This window comes from Rhincodon typus, chromosome 7, assembly GCF_021869965.1.
Source record: "Rhincodon typus isolate 14 chromosome 7, sRhiTyp1.1, whole genome shotgun sequence".
Classification (NCBI taxonomy): domain Eukaryota; kingdom Metazoa; phylum Chordata; class Chondrichthyes; order Orectolobiformes; family Rhincodontidae; genus Rhincodon; species Rhincodon typus.
Window position 1 is genome coordinate 95,127,494 of NC_063338.1, and position 22,915 is coordinate 95,150,408.

The window sequence follows — 22,915 nt, forward strand, 5'->3', positions numbered from 1 at the left end:
TTCTCCCAAAGCTACTATAAACTCACTAGATGTGTGATAGAAAGTTTAGTTGCAAAGGTGCCAATCGCAGAAAATATATCTCCCCAGCAGGAATTGGACCATGCAGCCAAGCTGGGGTTCTCCTTGACTAATAGGCAATACACTTCTTGTGACCTGGCACCATGCTCCATAACATCTCTTACCCGTGTGTTTCGTCATGTGGTACTTGAGCTGGTTAATCCACTTGCACTTATAGCCACATTCTGGGCACAGGTATTTCCTCTCCTCTTGGTGGATCCGCATGTGGTACTGAAGGAACGGAAAGAAATTTGGTAAATGTACAGCCGCTAAAAACCTCCCAAACTCACCAATTAGAAGTGTTACTGGGACACTAGCGATGGGTAAAGCTGAGAACATAGAAAGTGGCTACTTGAACCATGGAATGTTTACAGACAATGATAGATTCTGGGCATCATGCCTATCAAGAGCGCTTCAAGCTGTTAGGTAACTATAGCATAGTATGGCTGGAATAAGATCTGTCACTGTATAACACTGGGGTACAGTACTCATGGGGATAGGTCTGTCACTATATAACACTGGGGTACAGTATTGGTCAAGCTCTGATGGTGGGATCTGTTTGAGGGGAAACACAGGGCAGGGCGTGTGGCTTAGACAGCTGTGAAACTTGCTTGTAGATTTTTACATGGAATATTGTTAGCAATATTATTAAATTTACCCAGTAACGTTGAAAAAAACTTAAAATAAAACATGAGCTCCAGCAAAAAGATTGCACACATAGGCCTAAATGGATCAATGGGTAATATGCTCCTGCTTCAGAGTTGGAATGTTACAGAGATTCGAACATACAATCGAGGCCAACAGTGCCATCTCTAAATAAATACTAGAACCAGAATCTGGTTACCCTACTTCCTACAGTGCAGCATAGACTATTATACTCATTCTTAGGACATCAGAGCAAACTATCCCTAAATGTTTTATCGTTTATCCACAACGTATCAGCTTAAAAATCAGTTCCTGATTTTATGTGGCAAGTGCACATTTTGCAGATTGCAGGATCAGATCAAATGAGATGAGTTTTAAGTTAACCTGTTGGCTACCAGGCTAGTGTTGGTCAGGGCACTCACAGCGGAGAGCTTTTGGATACCCCTAGATTGTAAGAGAGCACTGTACAAGTGTAAAGCTTTTACCAATTTTTCCCCAAGGATTAGCGTGCAGATGAAAATGGAGATAACCTTTACCTTTTCTGAATCATTTCACCTATTCTACACTGAACAATTAAGCAGCTGCTAGATGCACTGCAATATGAAGATAAAGATTAGTTTCTATGATTCTGGGTAGGTATTACGAGCACCTATTCACAGTCCACCTTTAGTTTTAATGTTCACTCGGGACATGGGTGTTGCTGACTCAGCCAGTAATTATTGCCAGTCCCTAGTTACCCTGGAGGTGGTGGGGGGTGAACTGCCCTCTTGAACTGCCACAGTCAATGTGCTATAGGTTGACCCACAATGCCCTCAGAGAGAGAATTTCAAGATTTTGACCCAGTGACAGTGAAGGAACAGCGATATCTTTCCAAGACAGGATGGTGAGTGACTTCGGAGGGGAACCTGGAGGTGGTGGGTTTCCCGTCAACCTGCTGCCCTTGACCATAGAGATGGAAGTGGTTGAGAGTTTGGAAGGTGCCGCCCAAAGATCTCTGGCACATTTCTGCAGTGCATCGTGTAGACAGTACACACTGCTGCTACTGAACATCAATGGCAGAGGGAGTGCACGTTTGTAGATGTAGTACCAATTAAGTGGGTGGCTTTGTTAGAACATAGGACCTGTACTGTGCTGTACTGTTCTTCGGCCCATGATGTTGTGCTGAACTTTTACCCTAATCCTAAGGCCTAACCTCCACCCCTACCTTATACTATCATCCATATGCCTATCTAATAGCCGCTTAAATGCCCCTAATGAGGCCGACTCCACTACCCTCTCCGGCAATGCATTCCACGCCCCTACCACTCTGAGTAAAGAATCTACCTCTGACATCTCCCGTATATCTACCTCCACTCACTTTAAAACTATGCCCCCTTGTAATAGCTACCTCCACCCTAGGAAAAAGTCTCTGGCTGTCCACTCTATCTATACCTCTGATCATTTTGCACACCTCTATGAAGTCACCTCTCATCCTTCGTCATTCTAAAGAGAAAAGCCCTAGCTCTCTCAACCTTTCCTCATAAGACCTTCCCTCCATTCCAGGAAACATCCTGGTAAATCTCCTCTGCACCTTTTCCAACACCTCCACATCTTTCCTGTAATGAGGTGACCAGAACTGGACACAATACTCCAGATGTTCTCAATAGAATCAAGCTACTTCAGTGTTCCTGGAGCTAGACCCATCCAGGCTGACAGCAAGTCCCTCATTCTCAGATCGAGATCAGTTTCAAGTCATCAAATAAAATAACACAATTCTAAATGAGTCAGTAAATTACCACAACACTCAAAAGGTAGGCAAATAAATAACAAAACAGATCCAGAATTTGGGGAAAAATTTAAGGGGTGAGGGAGTTCCAAAATCAGGATTCTAAAACACAATAACAGTGTAGAGAGAACGTTACTCTGTATCTAACCCTGTGCTATACCTGTCTCCATCAAATACTCCCAGGGCAATGTCGAGGGAGCTTTACTTTCAGATAAAAAACAAGAGGAGAAGCCGCTTTATTCTGTATTTAATACTACACTATACCTGTCCTAGGAGTGTTTGATGGGGTCAGTGTAAAGAGAGTTTTAATTTGTATCTAACCCTGTGCTTTGGCTGTCCTAGGAGTGTTTGATGGGGTCAGTGTGGGATGTGGTCTAACCAATATTTAACCCCATACAGAACATGCCTGGGAATTTGAAATGGGCTAGGAAAGGGGAAAGGTTTACTCTGATTCTAACCCCATGCTGACCCTCTCCTGGGAGTGTTTGATGGGGGAAACAGTGTCGAGGGAGCCTTACCCTGATTCTAACCCCGTGCTATATCTCTCCTAGGAGTGTTTGATTGGGCAAGTGTACATGGAGCTTTATTCTATATCTCACCCAGTACAGTACTTGTCCTTTAGTCTTCAATGGGGATAGTGCAAAGTCAGCTTTATTACGTACCTAACCCTTTGCTGTAGCTCTCCTAAGAATGTGTGACGGGGACAGCATACAGGTAGCTTTACTCTGTGCTGTCCCTGTCCTGCATGTAGAGTTAGCTTTACTCTTTATCTAACCCTGTGCTGTGGCTGCAGGTCTAGAGGAGATTACAGAGATAAAGAGGATGGAGGAATTTGAAAACTGGGGTGACAATTTTAAATTTGAGGGAGGGTCAGCGAGCACATGTTGTGAATGTAACTTGCTGTGAAGTGTGGCAAATATGGACCAGCAAAAACCAGCTCACCTTCAATCGTGACGGGTCTGCACAGGCGTAGTTGCAGAGGTGGCACTTGTAGGGTTTTTCCCCGGTGTGAATGCGTATGTGCCATGTGATCTTCTGCCGGTTTTTGGTGGTATAGTCGCAGTCAGTACATTTGTACATCCGTGTGCCGCCGTGAGCTTTCATGTGATAGTCAAATACCATCTGGTGGCGGCAGGTGAACTCACAGAAGGGGCAACGGAAGGGTTTGCCCCCCTCCCCACCATCTGCCTCCTCCTTGTCCTCCTCATGGGTATCCAGCAGATGTTGGATGAGCTGCTGCCGCTCCCGAGTGGCGAAGTCGCAGTGCGGGCAGTGCTGGCTAAAGTGGACTTTCTTGTGCTCTTCCAGCTGGTCCCGCCTCTCGAAGCGTTCCTTGCAGGAGGAGCACTCCAGCTGTGGGTGTTGTCTCTGGACGTGGCTCCGCAGGGTGGACTCGCTGTAGCAGGCGAAGACACAGGATGGGCAGTCGTGGCACACCTTCTCCTCGTGCCGCCGCAGGCAGTGCTGCTTAAGGGCACCCTCCGAGCTGAAGCGGGCATCGCAGCGCCCACAGGCTGCGCTCGGCTCACCGGCGTGGCAGCTACTGACGTGCCGGGTGATGTCGTTTTGGTTGTAGCCGCTGTAGTCGCACAGGGCACAGAAGTGGGTGGGCCGCTTCTCATGGACCCGCAGCTTGTGGATGCGCAGCTTGGAGCCGGTGCCAAAGGTCTGCTGGCAGGAGTCACACGCCAGGCGGCCCACACCCGTGTGCAGGGACTCGTGGGCATCAAGTCGGTATCGCCGGGCGGTGCTGAAATCGCAGTAGCGACACTTGTAGGGCTTAACACCATCGTGCTTAATGGCCACATGCTGCTTCAGGCACCGGATCTGCTTGCAGGTGAACGGGCAGAGCTGGCAGCTCAAGCGGGGCCTCTTGCGGCAGCATTTCTTACCGTGCAGGCGGGTGTGATGTTTGAGGGCCACGGCAGACTTGCAGACAAATGAGCAGAGGCTACACTGGAGCTCGCCAGGCTTCATGCAGCCTTTCTTTCTGTGGGTGTCCAAGGCTCGCTCCTGGTAACAGCTGAAAGGGCACGAGGAGCAAAAGAAACGCCTCTGCTTGGGGCTGCCCTCCAGCTCTGAGCCACCACTGTTCTCTGGGCTGTCTCCCTCCCCAGAATCTCCACTCCCCTCATCCTCACTGGAAGATCCTTTCACCAGCTCATCCGAATGGCTCTGGTTGGACAGCTCCTCTTCCTCAGTGTGTTTGATGGCCTGATGGTTCCTCAACGCCCTCTCAGAGCGGAACAGCAAGTCACAGAATCCACAGGGCAGCTTGAGGGGCTCAGGGCAGCCACCAGCTACGTGGCTGCCAATATCCGACTCGCTAGAGCAGACAAAAGGGCACGAGGCACAGTAGAACTTGCCCTGCTCACACCGGAACTTCCATGCCCCCAATTCCGGCTGCGAATGCTCATTGATCTCCGTATGTTCTGCCGTCAATTCCCTCTGGGTCGATGGGAGAGACTCGTCGTGAACTAGAGGAGCACCGGCTAATGCGTCCTCTGTGAAAAATCCAGTTTCCACCCCCTCACAAGCAGCAAGGAGTTCTCCTTCAGGCTGGTCTTGTTCTGCCGCAGAGATAGATGATAAGTCTGCACCTACATGTTCTTTGCTCACTCCACAATCAGTTATCTTACTGAGCAGCTGGTCAGGTTGCACTGCAACTGGGCTCAGCTCCTGCTTCTTCCTTCCGTCAACATTGGCGTGCGTGGCTTTGTTTTTAGCTGTTGCCCTCACCCTCTTCGCCTCCGATTCCACACTTTGCTCCTTCGCTCCAGCCAGCTCCAGCTTGGACTCTGTCACTGTTGCTTGCCGCACATAAAGCTTGTGTTTCTTTACGATGACAGGACATTTCTTTTGCAAGTGGGTATTGAGTCCTCTCTGCTGTTTAAAGGTGGCTCCACAGGCTGTGCACACTAGGGGCAATTTCTTATTCTGGCAGCCAGACTTTGTATGGAGGACCATGGCTTTCTCTTTCTTGGTGACATACGAGCATCTCTCACACTTGAACACCTGGGCATCTGTTTGTACCACCAACATCTGCACTCTTCCCTCCAAGACCAGGGCTTGTGCCTGCTGCTTGTCCTGCTTCCGCAAAGCCTTAATCTCAGATTCCGACTGACAGAGCTGCACCTGCTCCTGACTGTCGGGACTCCTGCCATCCAGTTCGGGACTGACCTGATTCACAGCTTCAGTGTCCTGAAATACAGCTGTGTCCCCGTTTTCATTGCTGGATTGAATCAGCTGAGACTCCATCACACTGATCCAGGTCCCATCGGCCTTGACACTTGTGGAAGTATTATCCTCCAGCTGGGAGGATCTGCCAATTTCTTCACTTTTACCTGAAAGTTCATAACTGCTGCTCTGATCTTCATCAGCAAAAACATCGACATTGTGGCCTACTTCTTCTTGATTCCCTATGATCTGTTCCCCACCATTACCTTCCTCATCTTCAATGTGCTCCCCAATGTCAGTCTCATCATTACCGTCGTCAGCCTGCACATCAACCCCAGTGTTAAGACCAAAGTCCCTGTAAATGGTTCCAGTATCACACGGTCCCCAGGAGTCCAAGATCGGGAGCTGGGAGTCTGAAAGCTGCTTTGCTACTTCATCCGATGGGGCACTATGAAACTCCAGCTGCGCTTCAAACACTTCCTCTAGTTGCGAGCCACTTCCTCCCAAACTTTTCTGAAATTCCGTCTCCATAACACTGTTGATTTCCGAGCCAGCTTCACCCGGGTGGGTGGTGAGAGGCCCAGCTTCCTGCTCTGCCTGAGCAGAGTACACCAAGTGCTGCTGCAACTGTGTAGGTTCTTGTGGTGTGGTACTGCTCTGCATTTCTTCCCCAGGTTGAGAGGCGTCTTGCCCAAAGAGAGGGCTCACAAAGTCTTGCTCCTGGTACACCTTCTCCTGCTCTTCCATTACAGCTGAATTCTTCTGCCACACTTCACTTCTTGGAGTCGCTACAGCCATTTCCGTCTGGGATGAGCCGGAAAGAGGGAGGTTTGTGTCACTGTACCCCAGAAGACTGTGGGTGGAGTTCATTGCCATCTCCTCTTTGGCATAGTTCTCCAGCCACTCTTTGTCTCCAGGAACGTAGCCATGGGCCTTCCGTTTGTGAAAGAAGAGGCTAGTGTTACTGAAAGTTCTGTAGGTGCACAGGGCACAGCGGAACTCCTTGTGTTTAGTGTGCTTGCAGTTCTCGTGGTTCAGAAGTGCCTGCTTGTACCTTGTCTGGTAGCTGCAGTACTGACACTGGTAGAGGGGCATCTGGTAGTCCTTTGAATGTTTCACCTGCATGTGCTTCTGAAGTTCGTACTTTCGCTTGCAAGCAAAGCCGCACACCTCACAGATCAACGACTTGCCCTGGTGTCGGAGCTTGTGGCTGCTGAGTTGGTCTGCACGGTGACAACGATACGAGCACTGATTGCAATGGTACCTGGAAGAGAAAGACAGTAGGAAGCATAATGACAAAGCATTCAATTTCAGCGGTAGGGAGCTGGTAAGATGCTTCTCTTTCTCCTTCTCTTCCAACAGGTATTTTCTTAGGACGACTTTAACAAAACACTGCAAACTTTCCAACCAAGTTTCAAATATGCATTTCAAGATGTCCTATCTCCCCATCCTGCATGCTGCTATCAACATACCATGCTGTCCCTGTCTGGGAGTGTTTAATGTTGACAGTGTAGAGACAGCTTTACTTTCAGATTGCTTTCAGTTGAAAAGAATAAAGAGGGATTTACTTATCTAACCTCATGCTGCCCCTGTCTAAGGAGTGTTTGATGGGGGACAATGTTTGATGGTGACAGTGCAGAAGCAGCTTTACTCTGTATTTAACCCCGTGCTGTACCTGTGCAAGGAGTGATTGATGTGGATAGTGTAAAGGGTACTTTACTTTACAATGAAGCTTTATTTTCAGTTTGCTTTCAGTTTAAAAGAGCAGAGGGAGCTTTTACTCTGTATGTACCCCTGTGCTATCCACATCGTGGCAGTGCTTGTTAGGGACTGTACAGAGGGTGCTTTACTCTGTATCTAACCTCGTGCTTTATCTTTCCTTGCAGTGTTTGATGGGGACAAGGTAGAAACCCATTTACTTCCATTTTAAAAGTTCAGAGGTAGTTTTGCTCTGTATCTAATCCCGTTCTGTCTCTACACCAGGAGTGTTTGATGGGAATGTGGTCGAGCGAACTTTATTTCCCATTTAAAACGGTAGAGGAGGTCATGCTTTCCCTGTCTCCTAGGAATGTTTGATAGGATACAGCGTCCAGGAAGCTTCTCTTTCTTTGTATCTAACCTGTGCTGTACCTGCCCTGGGAGTGTTTGTTGGCACAGTGTAGAGAGAGCTTTACTTTCAAGTTAGAAACATAGAGGGAGCTTTATCTATAGCTAACCTCATGCTGTCCCTGTCCTGGGAGTGTTTGATTGGGATAGTGTTGAGGATGCTTTACATTCAGTTTAATAGAATAGAGGAAGCTTTAACTTCCGTTAAAGAGAGTAGGGAGCTCTTTACTTGTATTTAATCCTGTGGTGTACCTGTCCTAGGAGTGTTTGATGCGGAGAGTGTCAAGGGAGCTTTGATTTCAGTTTAAAAGAGTAAAGTGAACTTACTCTGTACCTAATTCTGAACTATCCTTGTCCTGGGACAGTTTGATGCGGAGATGTACGGAAAGCTTCACCTTCAGTTTAGAAGAGTAGAGTTAGCTTTCCATTCATTTTAGAAAAGTAGAGGGAGTGTTATTCTGTACCTAACTCTATATTGTCCGTGTTCTGGGAGTGTTTGATGGAGGCATTGCAGAGAGAGCTTTACTTTCAGTTTAGGAATACAGTTAGCTTTACCTCCACTTTAAAAGAGTAGAGGTATCTTTACTCCGTATCTAAAGCCATGCTACCCCTGTGTCTCCATTGGACATTCCCAACAATGTAGAGATAGCTTTACTTTCAGTTTAAATTGAGTATACAATTGTTTCCTCTGTATCTAACCCCATGCTATACTTGGGCTGGGAATGTCTGACAAAGGGAATTTTCCAGTGCACTGCTATACACAGGCTGAGTGTGTTTGAATAATGGATATCACTCCCTTGCACTGCCCCCAAAGAAAGACACAGTCTCCCCTGCTGCTGTCATTCTCGGACAAGCAGATAACTCACACACACACAAAATGCATTACCTCAGGTCTCCGGTGTGCTTGCGCATATGCACCGTCAGATAGTGTTTCCATTTGGTGATGTAACCACACTCCGTGCACATGTAGTTCTTATCGTCAGAATGCGTGAGCATGTGCTTCGACAGGTAGCCTACATCCCTGCAGGTGAAATCGCACAGTTCACATTTATGTGGCTTCTCGCCTAGAAAGGAAAGTTTAAAACCAACAACAATAAAAATAAAATAATTAGATCCAGGAACATCCTCTAGCAACACTCCTCTAACTCCTTACACTTCTTCAGAAAGTAGTCAGACCACTTGGGAGTGACTGCACAGATCTGGTCTCAATATGATGATAAAGAGGGATATAGAGAAGTTGCAAAATGAAGATTTTAAAACTTCAAAGGAAGTTGCACGTGTCAGGCAGATCAAGTTCTGCCGCACCGCCTTCTCCCACTCAGTACGAAGCGCTTACTATCACTCATCACCCAGGATGATGCATCAGAAAAAAGGCACTTTAAAAGGAGTTGCTATGAAAATGTGTCATTGGAAATTTTAGTTTATGAGTCAACATACATCAATATTTTCAACTTTTCTAGAACAAACAGTTTGCAAAAGGTAAGAAGATTGGTTGCATAAAACATGAGCTGCTTGACAGCAAAGTCTACAATATTTTCAGACAGAGGTTATATGACACAGTTTGTAGGTGTAAAAAACATACAGATAGAGAGAAAACCTGCCCAGAGAAACAGCCTCTCTCACTTTACTCTGAAACCATTCTCAAAGTTTGAGAGTTGAAAACCAACGGAATACCTCAACAATACAAGTGACATGTTCCTGAAGGGAGAATTCAAAATCTAGACAAACGTGTCCAGAAAAGGGAATACAGCCAACCTCAACTGATCCAGGACGATGTTCCAAAGCCATTAGCTTGTTTGCAATGAGACTCAGCCCATCAGTTGTACAATCTACTTTTTTTTTGCTGAATTTAACTGTTTCTTGTCTAAAGTACTTAAGCATAATACTCTACAAAGTTTTTTTTTATATTTTCCAGACTTGGAGATTATGTGCCTGTATCAGTTATTTTCCAAGAAGGATAGCAATATATACTTGCATAGTTTATGCCTTTTGTTAATAGTCATTAGATCTTTGGTTGAGTAAGGTTTATTTGCAACAAATTACTTCTTTGTTTATTATTTAAGGGATAAAACTCAATATTGGCAATTTATATTACCACAGAATCCCTAGTGTGGAAGCAGGCCATTCGGCCCATCAAGTTCACACGAACTCTCCGAACAGCATCCCATCCAGAAAGGCATAAGTCCCAGGGTCAGAAGGCAGTACTCAAGGTTAACATGCAAAGAATATCTAGAAGATAAAGTACAAGTGGTGGAAAGAGAAAGCTTGGTGCTGATTGTCCTAAAACACAAAGCTTTTCTGAAACTACTAGGGTCACCTACAGACCAAAATACTTACCCATACTGTACAATGTAAGTAAGCTCAGCCAAGTAAACTAACTAACTACTTCTTTCAAGAGCTGTGCTCACAGCACGTGTTCTTACTGCTTGCTGCGATAACAATGATTCTCCTGGCTGTCCTCCAATCCTCCACATGAGCTAAACATCAGATCAATCCAAAACTTCACAGCTCAGATTCTAACGCACACCAAGAAACAGCTGAGCATCAGCTTGCCACTAACCTACATTGGTTACTGCTACAGCAACACTTCGATTTTAAAATGCTCACCTTTGTGATCATGGATTCATCTTCCCCCCCCTCCATTTCTGTTAGGCTCTGGGACACCCATGATTTTAATCACTCTACCACCAGCAACCAAGCCTTCAGCTGCCCTCGCTCTAAGCTTCAGAATTCCCCACCGAAGCTCTCAGTCCCTCAATTTCTCTCTCTTTTAAGATCTTCCTGTGGGGAGGCAGTGATATGGTGTTAATGACATTGGACTATTCATCCACAATCCAGGCTAACAAAATGACAGAACACTACAGCACAAGAATAGACCCCTTGGCCCACCATGTCTATGCCAACCCTCTCACTTAAACCTATGCTCCCGAATATTTGACACTTCTACCCAGGTAAAAGGATTCTGACGATCCACCTCTCCATGACTCTCATAATTTTATATGCTTCTATCAGGTTTCCCCTCAGCCTGGCTCTAGCAAAAACAATCTAACTTTACATTCCAAGAATTCCAAACACATGGCTCAAACCCCACTACATTACATGGAGAAATCTAAATTCAATAAAATTCTGGAATAAATAGCTGCTCTGATGTTGACCACATAACCGCCATTGTTTGTCGTAAAATCCATCTGATTCACTAACATCCTTCAAAAGGAAAGAAAGCTGCCATCTCTTTACCTGGTCTGAACTACTTGAGACTCCAAACACACAGTAATGTGGCTGACTCTGGTGATGGGCAATAAATACTGGTTTAACCATTGAACAAATAAAAATAAAACACTAATCCACTTGAACCAAGCTTCATCCCCTCAGCTAGAGTATGATGTCAAACATTCTCAGGACAGGTACAGGACAGGGTGAAACATAGCATAAAGCTCCTTCTACTCAAAACAGAAAGTAAAGCTTTCTCTACACTGTCCACATTAAACATTCCCAGGACAGGAACAGATGCAGAGTAAAGTTCCCCAAAATGTTGTACTGAATGACAATGATGCTTCCCTGTTCTGCGAGAGGTCTCTCTGTACATTTGCCTGTGTGTTTTGATTATTAGCACTAACCTGTGTGCAGGAGGATGTGCCGGTTCAGAACTCTCTTGTGCGCTGTGGCAAAGTCACATTCACTACATTTGTGGATCTTCTCATTGGCATGCATCTTGCCAACATGGTCGTTGTACTCCACAGGGTTGAAAGTTTTGAACGGGCAGAAGCTGCAGGCCAGCTCCTCACTGCCCGGGTGCCCCCTCCGCTTGTGCCGCCGGAAGACGTGCTTGTTGGAGCAGACAAAGTCGCACTGGTCACAGTGGAAGGCATAGTGAGTCCTGCGGTGTGCTTCCATCCCTGCCTCTGTGCCAAAGAGTGAGCCACATGTGCGGTAGCGGCACTCTATCGCCTTGGCGCCGTGCACCTCCTTGAGGTGGCGGACAAAGTCCTTGCGCTCGTCTGCTGTAAAGCTGCAGCCCCCCTCGAAGCAGTCCAGGGGTCGTCTCTCCTCCTTGTGGGTCTTCATGTGCTCCTTCAGCGAGTTGCTGACAGTGAATTTCTCTTCGCAAGCCGGGCATGAGTACACATCGGAGTAGAAGTTTGTGGTGTTTTCGTGCATGCTGGCCATGTGTCGGTTCAGGGAGTTCTTCTCCACCGCGCTGTAGTCACAAAGTGGGCAGTGATGGGTCTTTTCACCAAGTTCCCGCATCAAGTGTACTTTCAGCTTGCCCTTGCTGGTAAAGAACTTTTGGCAATGAGGGCATTGGAGACTGGGGTCCGGGAAATGCAGGTGAAGATGCTCCACCAAATGTGTTCTCTTTTTAAAGCAGCGTTTGCATTCAGGGCAGATGTGAGTCTTGTACAGGTGTTCCATTCCTTCCTGAACATCAACTGGTACAGGCAATTAAAAAACAAGAAATCAAAAAAAAAAATCAAAGAGATGCTGTAATTTTAAATACACACACAAAAACACCCCCATCAACTATAAAGCAGCCAACATAATCAAAGACCACTCTCACCCCGTTTACACTCTATACCATTGGGCAGAAGATACAAAAGTTTGAAAACATGTACCAACAGATTCAAGAACAGCTTCTTCCCCGCTGTTATCAGACTTGTGAAAGGACCTGTCACATTTTAGAACTGATCTTTCTCTGCAGCTGTAACACTATATTCTAAATTCTGTTCTGTTACCCAGATGTACTTATGTAAGGGATGATTTGTCTGGATAGCACGCAAAACAATACTTTTCACTGAATCTCAGTACAGTAAATTGAATCAAATCAAATGAAACCCACATTGGGCACTGCATTCATACCTGGGTCACCAATTGTGGGTTCAAGTCCTACACAGACACTTGAACAGGCATCACAAGCTGACTGTCTGCTGCAGTGTTGAGGGGAATGCTGGCTGTCCAAGGTGTCATCTTTCAGATGGGACAAAAAGCCACGATCACATCTGCCCTCTCTAAAAGTAAACAAGTCCATAGTCCTTTGACAAATAAGTGAATTCTCCCTGGCTTCCCACAGCTGACATTTCTTTCTCAACCAATGTCACTAAAACAAATTATCTGTTCATCTATCTCACTGCTGTTTGTTGAAATTTAATTGTATGCAAATTGGTTCTTGGGTTTTCTACATCGTAGCAACGTCTACAGTTGAAATATACCTCATTGGTTACAAAGTGCTTTGTGATGCGCTGTGGCCAAAGACACTGTACAAAATACAATTTCAATCAGTTATTAATTCACCTTTGAAATGTCTCTGTCTGAAGGATTTAGCTTCTCTGCTAGCATCTCTCTCGGAGCCAGTTTCCAATAACAGCTCTTCTTCACACCCAGACCGCTTCCGCTTTCTGGGCACACTTTGTGTTGTGCTGTTACCTTGATTCGCCGCCTGTCTCGTTCCCTCTTGATCATCATTCCCTTCGGCCACACCAGTATTCTTACCTACAAGGAAACAAACAACCTGTGTCACACCGCAGAACTCCCCAGAAAGTGTCGAGCATTCTAGATGAACATTCCATATGAATAGAAAGTTGGTGGACTGGTTCAGATTACAGCCTGCCCTGTATGTCTGGAATTGTGCATTTTAAACATCCTTTTATGCTTATCCACCATTTTCTAGTAGAAGTGAAAGCTCTACTCGAGGGTAAAGATCGGATAGACTCAGCTTGTATCGGCTGGAGTTTAGAAGAGTAAGAGTTGACTTAATTGAACATACAAGATCCTGATGGGTCTTGACAGGATAGAGGTGGTAAGAAAGTTTCCTCTTCTGAGAGTATCTAGGGTTACTGGGGGGGGGGGGGGGGGGGGCCCGGGGGAAAAAAAAAAAGGGGCGGCCTACTCAACACAGAGATGAAAAGAACTTTTTTTGTCACAGAAGGTCCTGAGTCTTCAAAGTTCTCATCTTTGAACAGTTTAAGGCCAGGTTTGAGTCCCACCTGTTCTGGAGGCGTGTAATGACATTTCTCAAAAGGCTGATTAGAAAATAGTTTAAGACACAGGGGGATTGATTCTTGTAAAGGAAAAGGACGAAAGATTAGCAAGGGTAGCAGGAGTGCGAGTGAAGCAGGTCAGCTACCATCTTATTAAATAGTAACGCAGGCTTGAAAGACCAATTAGCCTAATTCACTTCCTAATTCTCTGTTTGTAATTTGTGTCACATTGGCTGTTTCTGTGCCATTGACACATTCAGCCCAAGTGGGCCAAGCCAGAGTTTATGCTCTATGTCACCCTCTTCACATTCTACTTTATCTCACCCCATTAGCATAACACTGTCTCCCTTCTGTTTATTTAGTGACCCCTGAAATTTCTCTATATTAATCATTTCAACGACTGCCTGTGGAAGTACTCTCTGGGTAAAAAATGTTTCCACTAAATTCTCTATTGGATTAATCAGTGACCACCCCTATATTAATGGACCCTCATTTTAGTCTCTCCAACAAGTGGAAACAGCCTCTGCATATCTACCCTCAAACTGTTTCACAATTTTAATGAGCTCAATCGCTGCAATCCTTGCTCTTTCCTTTTCTGGAAAAGTCTTCAATCTTTCTTGGCAAGTATTAGTTCTCGTTCTAGCATCATCCTGGATAATTCTTTTACACCTTTTCTTGTGTCTCTGTATCCTTTCCATAATATTTGATACATTGGTTTGACTGTACCTAGAGTGCGACGTTCTAAATAAGTGTGACATTTCTCTGCTTCTCAATTCTTTTTCTCTAGAAATTAACACCAATAGTTGCATTGTGTTATTAACAGGTGCCCCTGCTTTTAGTGATCAATGTATATGTGACCGGAGAGCTTTATGCTTTTCTGTCCCATTATCCAAGTAGGATGTGGCCTTCTTGTCTTTCCTACCAAGGTACAGCACCTCATACTTCCCCATATTGAAATTAATTGCTCATTTGAGTACCAATTTTGAGAGTTTAATAATACCTGCCAATATTTTGTTGCATTCTTCCTCTGTCCTAAGTTTACCCAACAATTAGTTACCAGACATCCCACAGAATTTAAAACTCAGGATTAGAAAAGGCCCAAGGCATTGCTTACTGTCAATTATGGATAGGGTTCTTGTATAAATAAAACCAGCTGTGGGCCACAGACCCAGCTAGGCACCACATCGGCCACTGCATCGAGTAAGTTGGTCACAAACTGTGTGGGACAAGATTGATATCAAAAGTTGTTTGCAGACAAGTAGCACAGGTGGAATGAAGGCACAGGAAAAGAAGTAGGGCAAGAGATTATTCAACCAGGATTTGCAAATGTAATTAATTTTCCATGTTCAAGTATATGGTTATTTTTATTATAATATTCTAAGTCCAAATTTATCTTGGATACTGCCCATGTAAATTGCACACAACTGTCAAATATGGAGCTGTAGCACTTTCACAAGCACGAGGGTGCAGTGTGTCATGTTTACAGAGACATTACCCATTATCATGTTAAAGGAGGAATAATCATAAATGTGTGAAAATAGAATGTTTTAAATATATAACAAAGATACCAGTGATAAGGTAAGATTGACAAAATAGCAAGTTTGTTTCCATTCTACAAAAAGTCATCAACTTAAATGAAATTGGGGAAAGCATTAAAAGGGGAGGATAAGAAGAATATTATTCATGAGTGGATTAGACTGTGCTGAAGGTTTTTCAATCAAAATACATAATTATGAAATAATGCTTTTCATTTTAAAACTAATGTTGGGAATTAATGGAACTAACTTGGTAGCCCATCTGAGCAAAACTCTCTGGTTATTTATTTTACAGCCTGCTTGGACATGTTTCAACACACCTCTAGGACAGGTGGCACTTGAACATGGACCTCCTGGTCCAGAGGTAGAGACCCTACCACTGCACCACAACAGCTTTTTGACCATGACCATTTCTTTCTCATGGGTTGAATGGCTTACTTTCTACAATAATGTCACAGCTCAACTTTCTGAAACAACCACCAAGTGCTTCAAGAGATGAATTTCATTGAAAGTTCAGTGACTATTGTGTACACAAATACAGGCTACAAACTCCGAACTACATTCTTCTAGCAAGCAGTTAGTAATCTGTTGTAAGTGCTCCTCCCAGCAATGTACTGAGCAACTAAGAGAAGGTTTTGTTTACATTATTGGCATTAAGTTACCTGACCAAAAGGTATTTCACGAGAATGTGCATAAGGAAAATTTGACATATTAGAAGTGATTAGGAGATGTGACCAAAAGCTTATTCAAACAGGTGAGTTTGAGGAACACCTTAAAAAGGGGTTGGAATAAAAGAGTAGGGAAGTGTTATTACAACTATAGAAGGTCCTGGTGAGAACACATCTGGAGTATTGTGGGTCCCCTTATTTAAGGAAAGATATCATTTCACTGGAAGCAATTCAAAGAAAGTTCACTAGGATCATTCCCGGTACAGAGAGACTTTTTTTTTAAATCTTACAAGCAAAGGCTAAGCAGATTGGGACTCTATTCTTTGAAATTTAGAAGTACGAGAGGTGTTCTCATTGAAACGTATAGGATTCTTAAGGGGCTTGACAAGGTAAATACGGAGAGGATGCTTCCCCTCATGGGTAGGTCTGGGACCAGAGGTATAGTCTCAGAAAAAAAACAGGAGCTAATTTAAGATGGAGACGAGGAGGAATTTCTTCTCTGAGGGTTGAGTCTTTGGACCTCCTTGCCATGGGGGTGAGCTATGGGGGCAGAGTCCTCAAGTATATTTAAGACGGAGTCAGATTCTTCATCAGTAGGGACTCATGGGTTATGGGGAAAAGGCAGGATGGTGGACATGAGTAATGATGGGTCAGCCATGATCCTATTAAATGGTGGAGCAGGCTCGAGGGGGCGAACATCCTACCCCTTTTCCTATTGGTCTCATGAGGAGATGTGAGTTCTCAAAATCCAGATTGCACTAATGGCACCAGAATAGCAGTGGTGGGAATAATAGAATTACCTACCAGAGTGTACGGTCAGATGTTTCTTCAAGGTTTTGTGGTAGCGGCTAGTGAAATCACACATGTTACATCCATAACCTGTTTTATCACGATGTGTCCCACTGTAGTGTTTGTTCAGGTCATGTGCGACACAACTCTTGAAAGGGCAGAGTTTACATGTGAACTTTTTTCCTTTCAGCCTCCCCCGTTTTTTGTGCTGGGTGAGGAGCTTAGCACTGGAGCAATCAAAATCACACTGGTCACAACAGAATGGGTAGTGCTCTCGTCTGTGCTCCTCCATATCTGCTGAGCTCTGGAATGTCAGTCCACAGTTCCGGTAAGGGCACGGGACAGCCTTGGCATTGCAACTGGCTCCCATCTGGCCAGGTTGCCCACCATTGCAAACCTCCACCTGGTCACCATTGTGCATGACCACATGTTCCTGCAGGGCCTGCAACTGGCCAAACTCTTCACCACAGACTGGGCATGGGTACTTTTCCCAGGCACCGATGTTTGCAATGGCCAGGGAAAGCCCGTTTTCCTCGCTGCTGGTGACTTGCTTCCTGCATGAGATCCTAGGGCGCTTTGCCGGAGATCTGCCTTCATCTTTGTGCCTGATAGACAGAGCACATTTAGTGTCCGGTGCATGACGCTGCAGGTGATCAGTTAAAAGGTTCCGGTTCTCAAAGCTCTTGTTGCATCGTTGGCAGCAGTAAAGTTCTTCCATTTCGATCAAATCATCTAGTGAGAACATAAAACTGTCAGTCAGTTGGTGTCATCATTTACCCAAGGGCCAAACTATATGTCAATGTCTGAGTCGAGTACCTGCAATGTAAGGTGCTGGACTCTGCCTAGTACTGAGAGGGATTTGTGTGTCTTTGCACAAAAACAAAATGTTAATATCCAGCAAGTGATTAGGAAGGTAACTTATGCATTAGCCTTTATTTCTAGAGGGTTGGAGTAGAAGAGTAAACAAAATTTTGCTATTATGCAAGCTTTCATAGAGATCATATTTGGTGCCCTGTGTAAGGTTTTCTCTTTACCTCCCTGGCTGAGCACACTTATCGTGCTCCCGTTCTGGTACAATTTACTCAGAGCCCGGTATCTGACACAAACACAGGAAGAAAACATTAATGCTAGAAAAGTGCAATGTAGGCAAATCAGAATGATGCGAGGACTTCTTCAAAGATTTATATTCCGGGAGACAGGTCACACAGACTCGGCTTATATTCCTTTGAGTAGAGAGGAGCAGGGCATGATCTAATTTATTGACTGATACAGCAAGGAAGATATTCAGCCTAATTAGACCAAACTAGCTCTCTACAAAAGCAATTCTATTAGACCTACTCCCTTACATCCTGCTTTTTTTCCCCTCCATTTTCAGATGTTTATTGAGCTCTCTATGAACACCATGACTGAACCTGCTTCCACCACATTCTCAGGTGAAGCATTCCAGATACTAACTGCTCGCTGGGAAATGTTTCCTCATGTTGATTTCAGGCAACTGCCTCGTAAAATAGGTATTCTACAGTTTCCGACTATTCTTACATTGGAAACAGTTTATCTACTTTGTTCAGACCATCATGATTTTGAAACACTGTCAAACTTCTCTTTTGGGAAGAATGAAATTAGCTTCTCCAATCGATCCACTTGCCCAAGTCCCTCACTTCTGAGATCATTCTGCTGAGTCTTCTCTGCAACCCATTTACAACCTTCACTATCTTCTTAAAGTCAAGTCCAGAACTGGCCATGATATTCCAATGGAGGCAGAATGACTGTTTTATAAAAGCTCATGATAACTTCCTTGCCCTTGTAGTCTATACATTAATTCACAGAGCCCAGAACCCTGTACAGAAAAACAGATTTTCAGATATTTATGACAGGATCCATAATCCAGGAGAGGTGATGGCATAGTGGTATTATCACTGGACTGTTAATCCAGAGACCCAGGTAATGTTCTAGGGACCTGGATTCGAATCCCACCGCGGCAGATGGTGCAATTTGATTTCAATAAACAGGGGGTGGAAAAAAAAAACCCCATCTGGCTCACTAATGTAGGGAAACTGCCATCCTTACCTGGTCTGGCCTACATGTGACTCCAGACCCACAGCAATGTGGTTGACTTGTAACTGTCATCTGGGCAATTAAGGATGGGCAACAAATGCTGGCCTAGCCAGCGACACCCTCATCCTGTGAACGAATAAAGAAAAAAAATATTCAACCTATTTCCTCTGGTAATGGCTACGGAGTTAAATTTGGCCATAGTCAATTTTTGTTTGGCAAGGGGATTAACATTCATGGAAGGTAAATGGAGTTCACAGTCCTGCCATGTTCTATACAAATTGACTGGAGGGACTGAACAGTCAGTTTTTTTTTGGTTTTTCACGTCTAGAAGTGTTATCACACACAATCAAATGGTTATTCCCACCATCAAAAATCATCTGTGGTATTTTTCATCTATTAACCACCACCATAAAATCGTCACATTATCCAATCAATTAATTTGCATGCAAAGTCCCTTAACGGGAGTGCAGACCACCTAAGGCGAGGGAGAGAGCTAAATCAAAATGGAGTTGCAAAGGGAGATAAGGCACTCGACCGCCTGCGATGTCCACCTTTCTCTAAAAGCGTTGAGGGAGCTGAAGGGTTCGCTCATGTTTGTATCATTGAGGTCAGATGACTAGCTGCATAACAGATTCCAAGGAGACTTATGTTCCACTCAGTCCTTCATACATGTGGCTTTGAATTGTGCCTCAAAGCAGTTTAATTTCAAGCGTCAGGGGAGGCGACAGCCTAGTGGTATTAACGCTAGACTGTTAGTCCAGAGACCCAGAAAATGTTTTGGGGGCCCAGGTTCAAATCCTACCACGGTAGATGGTGGAATTTGAATTCAATAAATATCTGGATTTATGAGCCTAATGATGACCGTGAATCCATTGTTGATTGTTGGGAAAAACCTATCTGGTTCACTAATGCCCTTTAGGGAAGGAAACTGCCATCCTTACCTGGTCTAGCCTACATGTGACTCCAGACCCACAGCAACACAGTTGACTCGTAACTGCCCTCTGGACAATTAGGGATAGGCAACAAACGCTGCCTAGCCAGCAACACCATCATCCCGTGACAGAATAAAGAAAATAAAACGTGGAGGACATCAATTGAGGTTTTCGCTTAAACATATTTAAAGGAACACTTCTCTTGGCTAAGTCCGCACCCAGTGGCCCTGGGGGATGTGGTGTTCACTTGCACACTTGAGGCCTCCTGTAATCGGTGGGTACTGCATGGACTGGCACATATTCGTCTCCACCCAAAACAAATTTTAATAATTTTAACAGAGATAGTAGGAACTGCAGATGCTGGAGAATCCGAGACAACAAGGTGCAGGGCTGGATGAACACAGCAGGCCAAGCAGCATCATAGGAGCAGAGAGGCTAATAATTTTAAACTCGCTTTGAACTTTACCTCAAAGAAAAAGCAATGCTCCCATAAAGGGCTGTGAACTATTCATCTGTTTAATTTAGTTCGATTAGGTTGTTTGGTTTTGAGTATTGCTGGGAAAAAAAATTTTGTCAAAGCTTTTCATCTTGCACAAATCAAGACATTTCACAAGAATTCCAACCTAAGGGGTAAACATGCATGATTGGTTGGTAAGTGGACTCTGATTGGTACAGGCTGTGCCATGGGGAATGCACCCATTAATGCTGATTGACAGATAATTTAAATAGTCAATTTGCCTCAATTTCTATTTGGTCAACATATTGCCCTGAGAAATTAACCAGAGAATAGCTATTACCTACTTATTAAGCTAAAACAGGCACAGTGCATGTACATGCAGCTTCCAGCACATGGAAGTGTGCACTACATTGCAAGCACAGACGATAATCCGAAACTGGTTGTCAGTGCAATTCTTCACAGACTCAGGATTATCCAGTGAGTGTTGTCCAATTGCAGAATCAGATCTAATATTGCACAATGTCTTGCACATTTTGCACGTGAACTGGTTGGGTACATTGCTTGTTGCAAACAGCTGAAGGGAAATGCTGTTCTGATATGATTGCCAGTCTTTAAGACATAATGCCTATGAACCTACCATCAAACCAGAACAGAACTTCACATATCTCATTACTCATATGTGATTGGGACAGTATCTTTTTGGCTTGACAGCAACATCTAGTTAATGGCCAACCACTCAAACTGCAACTGTATAGGTCGCCACAAACCTATTGTCGCTGGTCAACATACACATCAGGATTCGTACATAATCACATGCTATTAAACTGGCCTCATCAGAAACCTCACAAATAGTGCCTGACCTATTTGTTCACTGTGCAAATTTGATACTGAAATAACGCGCAAAGTTGTCTTGTTAGATAATGGCTACTCTGACCATATCATTCCTAGATATGTATCACACAAGCTCATTAAAAAGACCCTAAGATAATCACCCTTGGTCCTGAAAAATACCTAGTCTACCTTGAAGGAAGGACAACGAATGTCAGATGTTAAGCAACAGGTGAGCCTAGCTGTTTGACTCTGCTACTACATTGTAGCAACACTGCACTACTCAAGCTCTGTACTACCAAAAGACTATTTAATTAGTATTTATTGGTTATTTTCAGAAGTGTGGAAAGAGACAGTTTCCTTGGCTACTTCAGGCCTCAGGTGACACTGGTGAGGGAGCACGCAGTGGCCACTAGCACATTTGAAACTGTGACTAGCGGGAGTGATTGAGACTGCAGGGCATTATCTTCCCCCACATTTCAATCCAATTTTGTAAGCTTCCTTTAAAACTTTAGATTTTTGTTACAGTGCCTCTTCAAAGGCTGTCATTTATTAATTTGTTTTAATTTAAACATTTTTTCTGAGGAGTATGAGGAAACACTCGTGTTACAGTCAAGGCCAAGTTGTTAGGGCATTGGATTTAAAATCCTCAGGTGTCTCCTTGTGTATAGTCAAATCCTGTCAACCACGTTTTTAAACATCACACAGTCAGAGTTTTATATTCACTAGTGATTAGGATTTGTTGCTTTCAACGTCATGGTTCAAGATCAATTCCTGGTCAGGCAATGAAAGTTTATTTTGAGCTATTTTAGTGCAGTGGTAGTGTCCTTATTTCTGAACCAAGAAGCCTGGATTTAACTCCCACATGCTCCAGAAATGTGTAATAACATCTCTGAACTGGTTGATTAGCAAACACCTTTGTGTAAACACTTATTGCTGCCTGTAATTTATGCAGCCTTCAGCAGTCATGTTCCATATAAAAAAAGCTGATGACATGAGGTTGTAGCCCCTGTTTCAATACCTTATGAAGCTGCTCCTCAAGTTTTGGTTGCACCTCATAGGAGAATAGACTTTAAACAGGAGTAGGATATTTGGTTCTTCAAGCCTGCTCCACTATTCAATAAGATAATGGCTGTCATCTCAACTGCACTTTCCTGCTTGCACTCCATAACCTCTGGCTTTCCTGTCTATCAAAATGCTATTGAAGTCAGGCTTGACTAAATTCAACGACCACTGTTTTCTGGGGAACAGAATCCAACTGACTAACAGCACTCTAAGGAAAAGAATTCTCTCATCTCAGTCTTTAAAAGGGAGAGCCCTTATTCTTACGCTCTGATCCGTATTTGTAAACTCCCTGAGAAGAGGATAATCATCCTGCTATCCATCCTGTCATGGCCCCTCTCCAAATCATGTATTTAAATAAGTTCACCTCTCACTATTTTAAATTCCAGTGGGTATAGACTCAGCTTGTTCAACCTTTCTCCTCAAGGCCTCCATTCCAGGAATCGGTTGAGTGAACATTCTGTAAAGCACTTCTCATATAATTGTATCATTTTTCAAATAAGACACACCAAATCTTTACAATATACTCCAGATGTGGTCTCACCAAGGCCCTGTACAAGTGCAGTAAACTTCCTTTGTTTAATTTCAGGGGAGGTGCTGGTGGAGGCACTGCACTTATAACCTAGAACTCAGTGTTAATGTTCTAGGGACTTGGGTTTAAATCCGACTAGGGCAGATGGTGAAATGTCAATTCAATACAAAATCTGGGGAAGAAAAAAAAACGTAGACTAATGGTGACGATGTAACCCTACTGACTGTAATTAAAAAAAAAATCTGGTTCATTAATACCCTTTAGGAAAGGAAATCTATCAACCTAACTTGGTCTATCTATAGGACTCCAGATCGACAGCAATGTGGGTGACT

General features: G+C 44.1%; 1 protein-coding gene across 1 annotated transcript in view; it reads right to left on the bottom strand.

The window, feature by feature from the left end:
* The window catches only part of znf142 (zinc finger protein 142), a 34,561-nt gene that overhangs the window by 3,751 nt on the left and 7,895 nt on the right, over nt 1–22,915 (bottom strand). Inside the window, exons 3-8 of the mRNA XM_020522696.2 lie at nt 16,733–17,449; nt 13,040–13,237; nt 11,368–12,180; nt 8,637–8,814; nt 3,410–6,908; nt 183–288 (exon numbers count right to left, since the gene is read on the bottom strand). Coding sequence (XP_020378285.2) covers nt 183–288; nt 3,410–6,908; nt 8,637–8,814; nt 11,368–12,180; nt 13,040–13,237; nt 16,733–17,449 — 5,511 coding nt within the window. The remainder of the gene's footprint in view (nt 1–182; nt 289–3,409; nt 6,909–8,636; nt 8,815–11,367; nt 12,181–13,039; nt 13,238–16,732; nt 17,450–22,915) is intronic.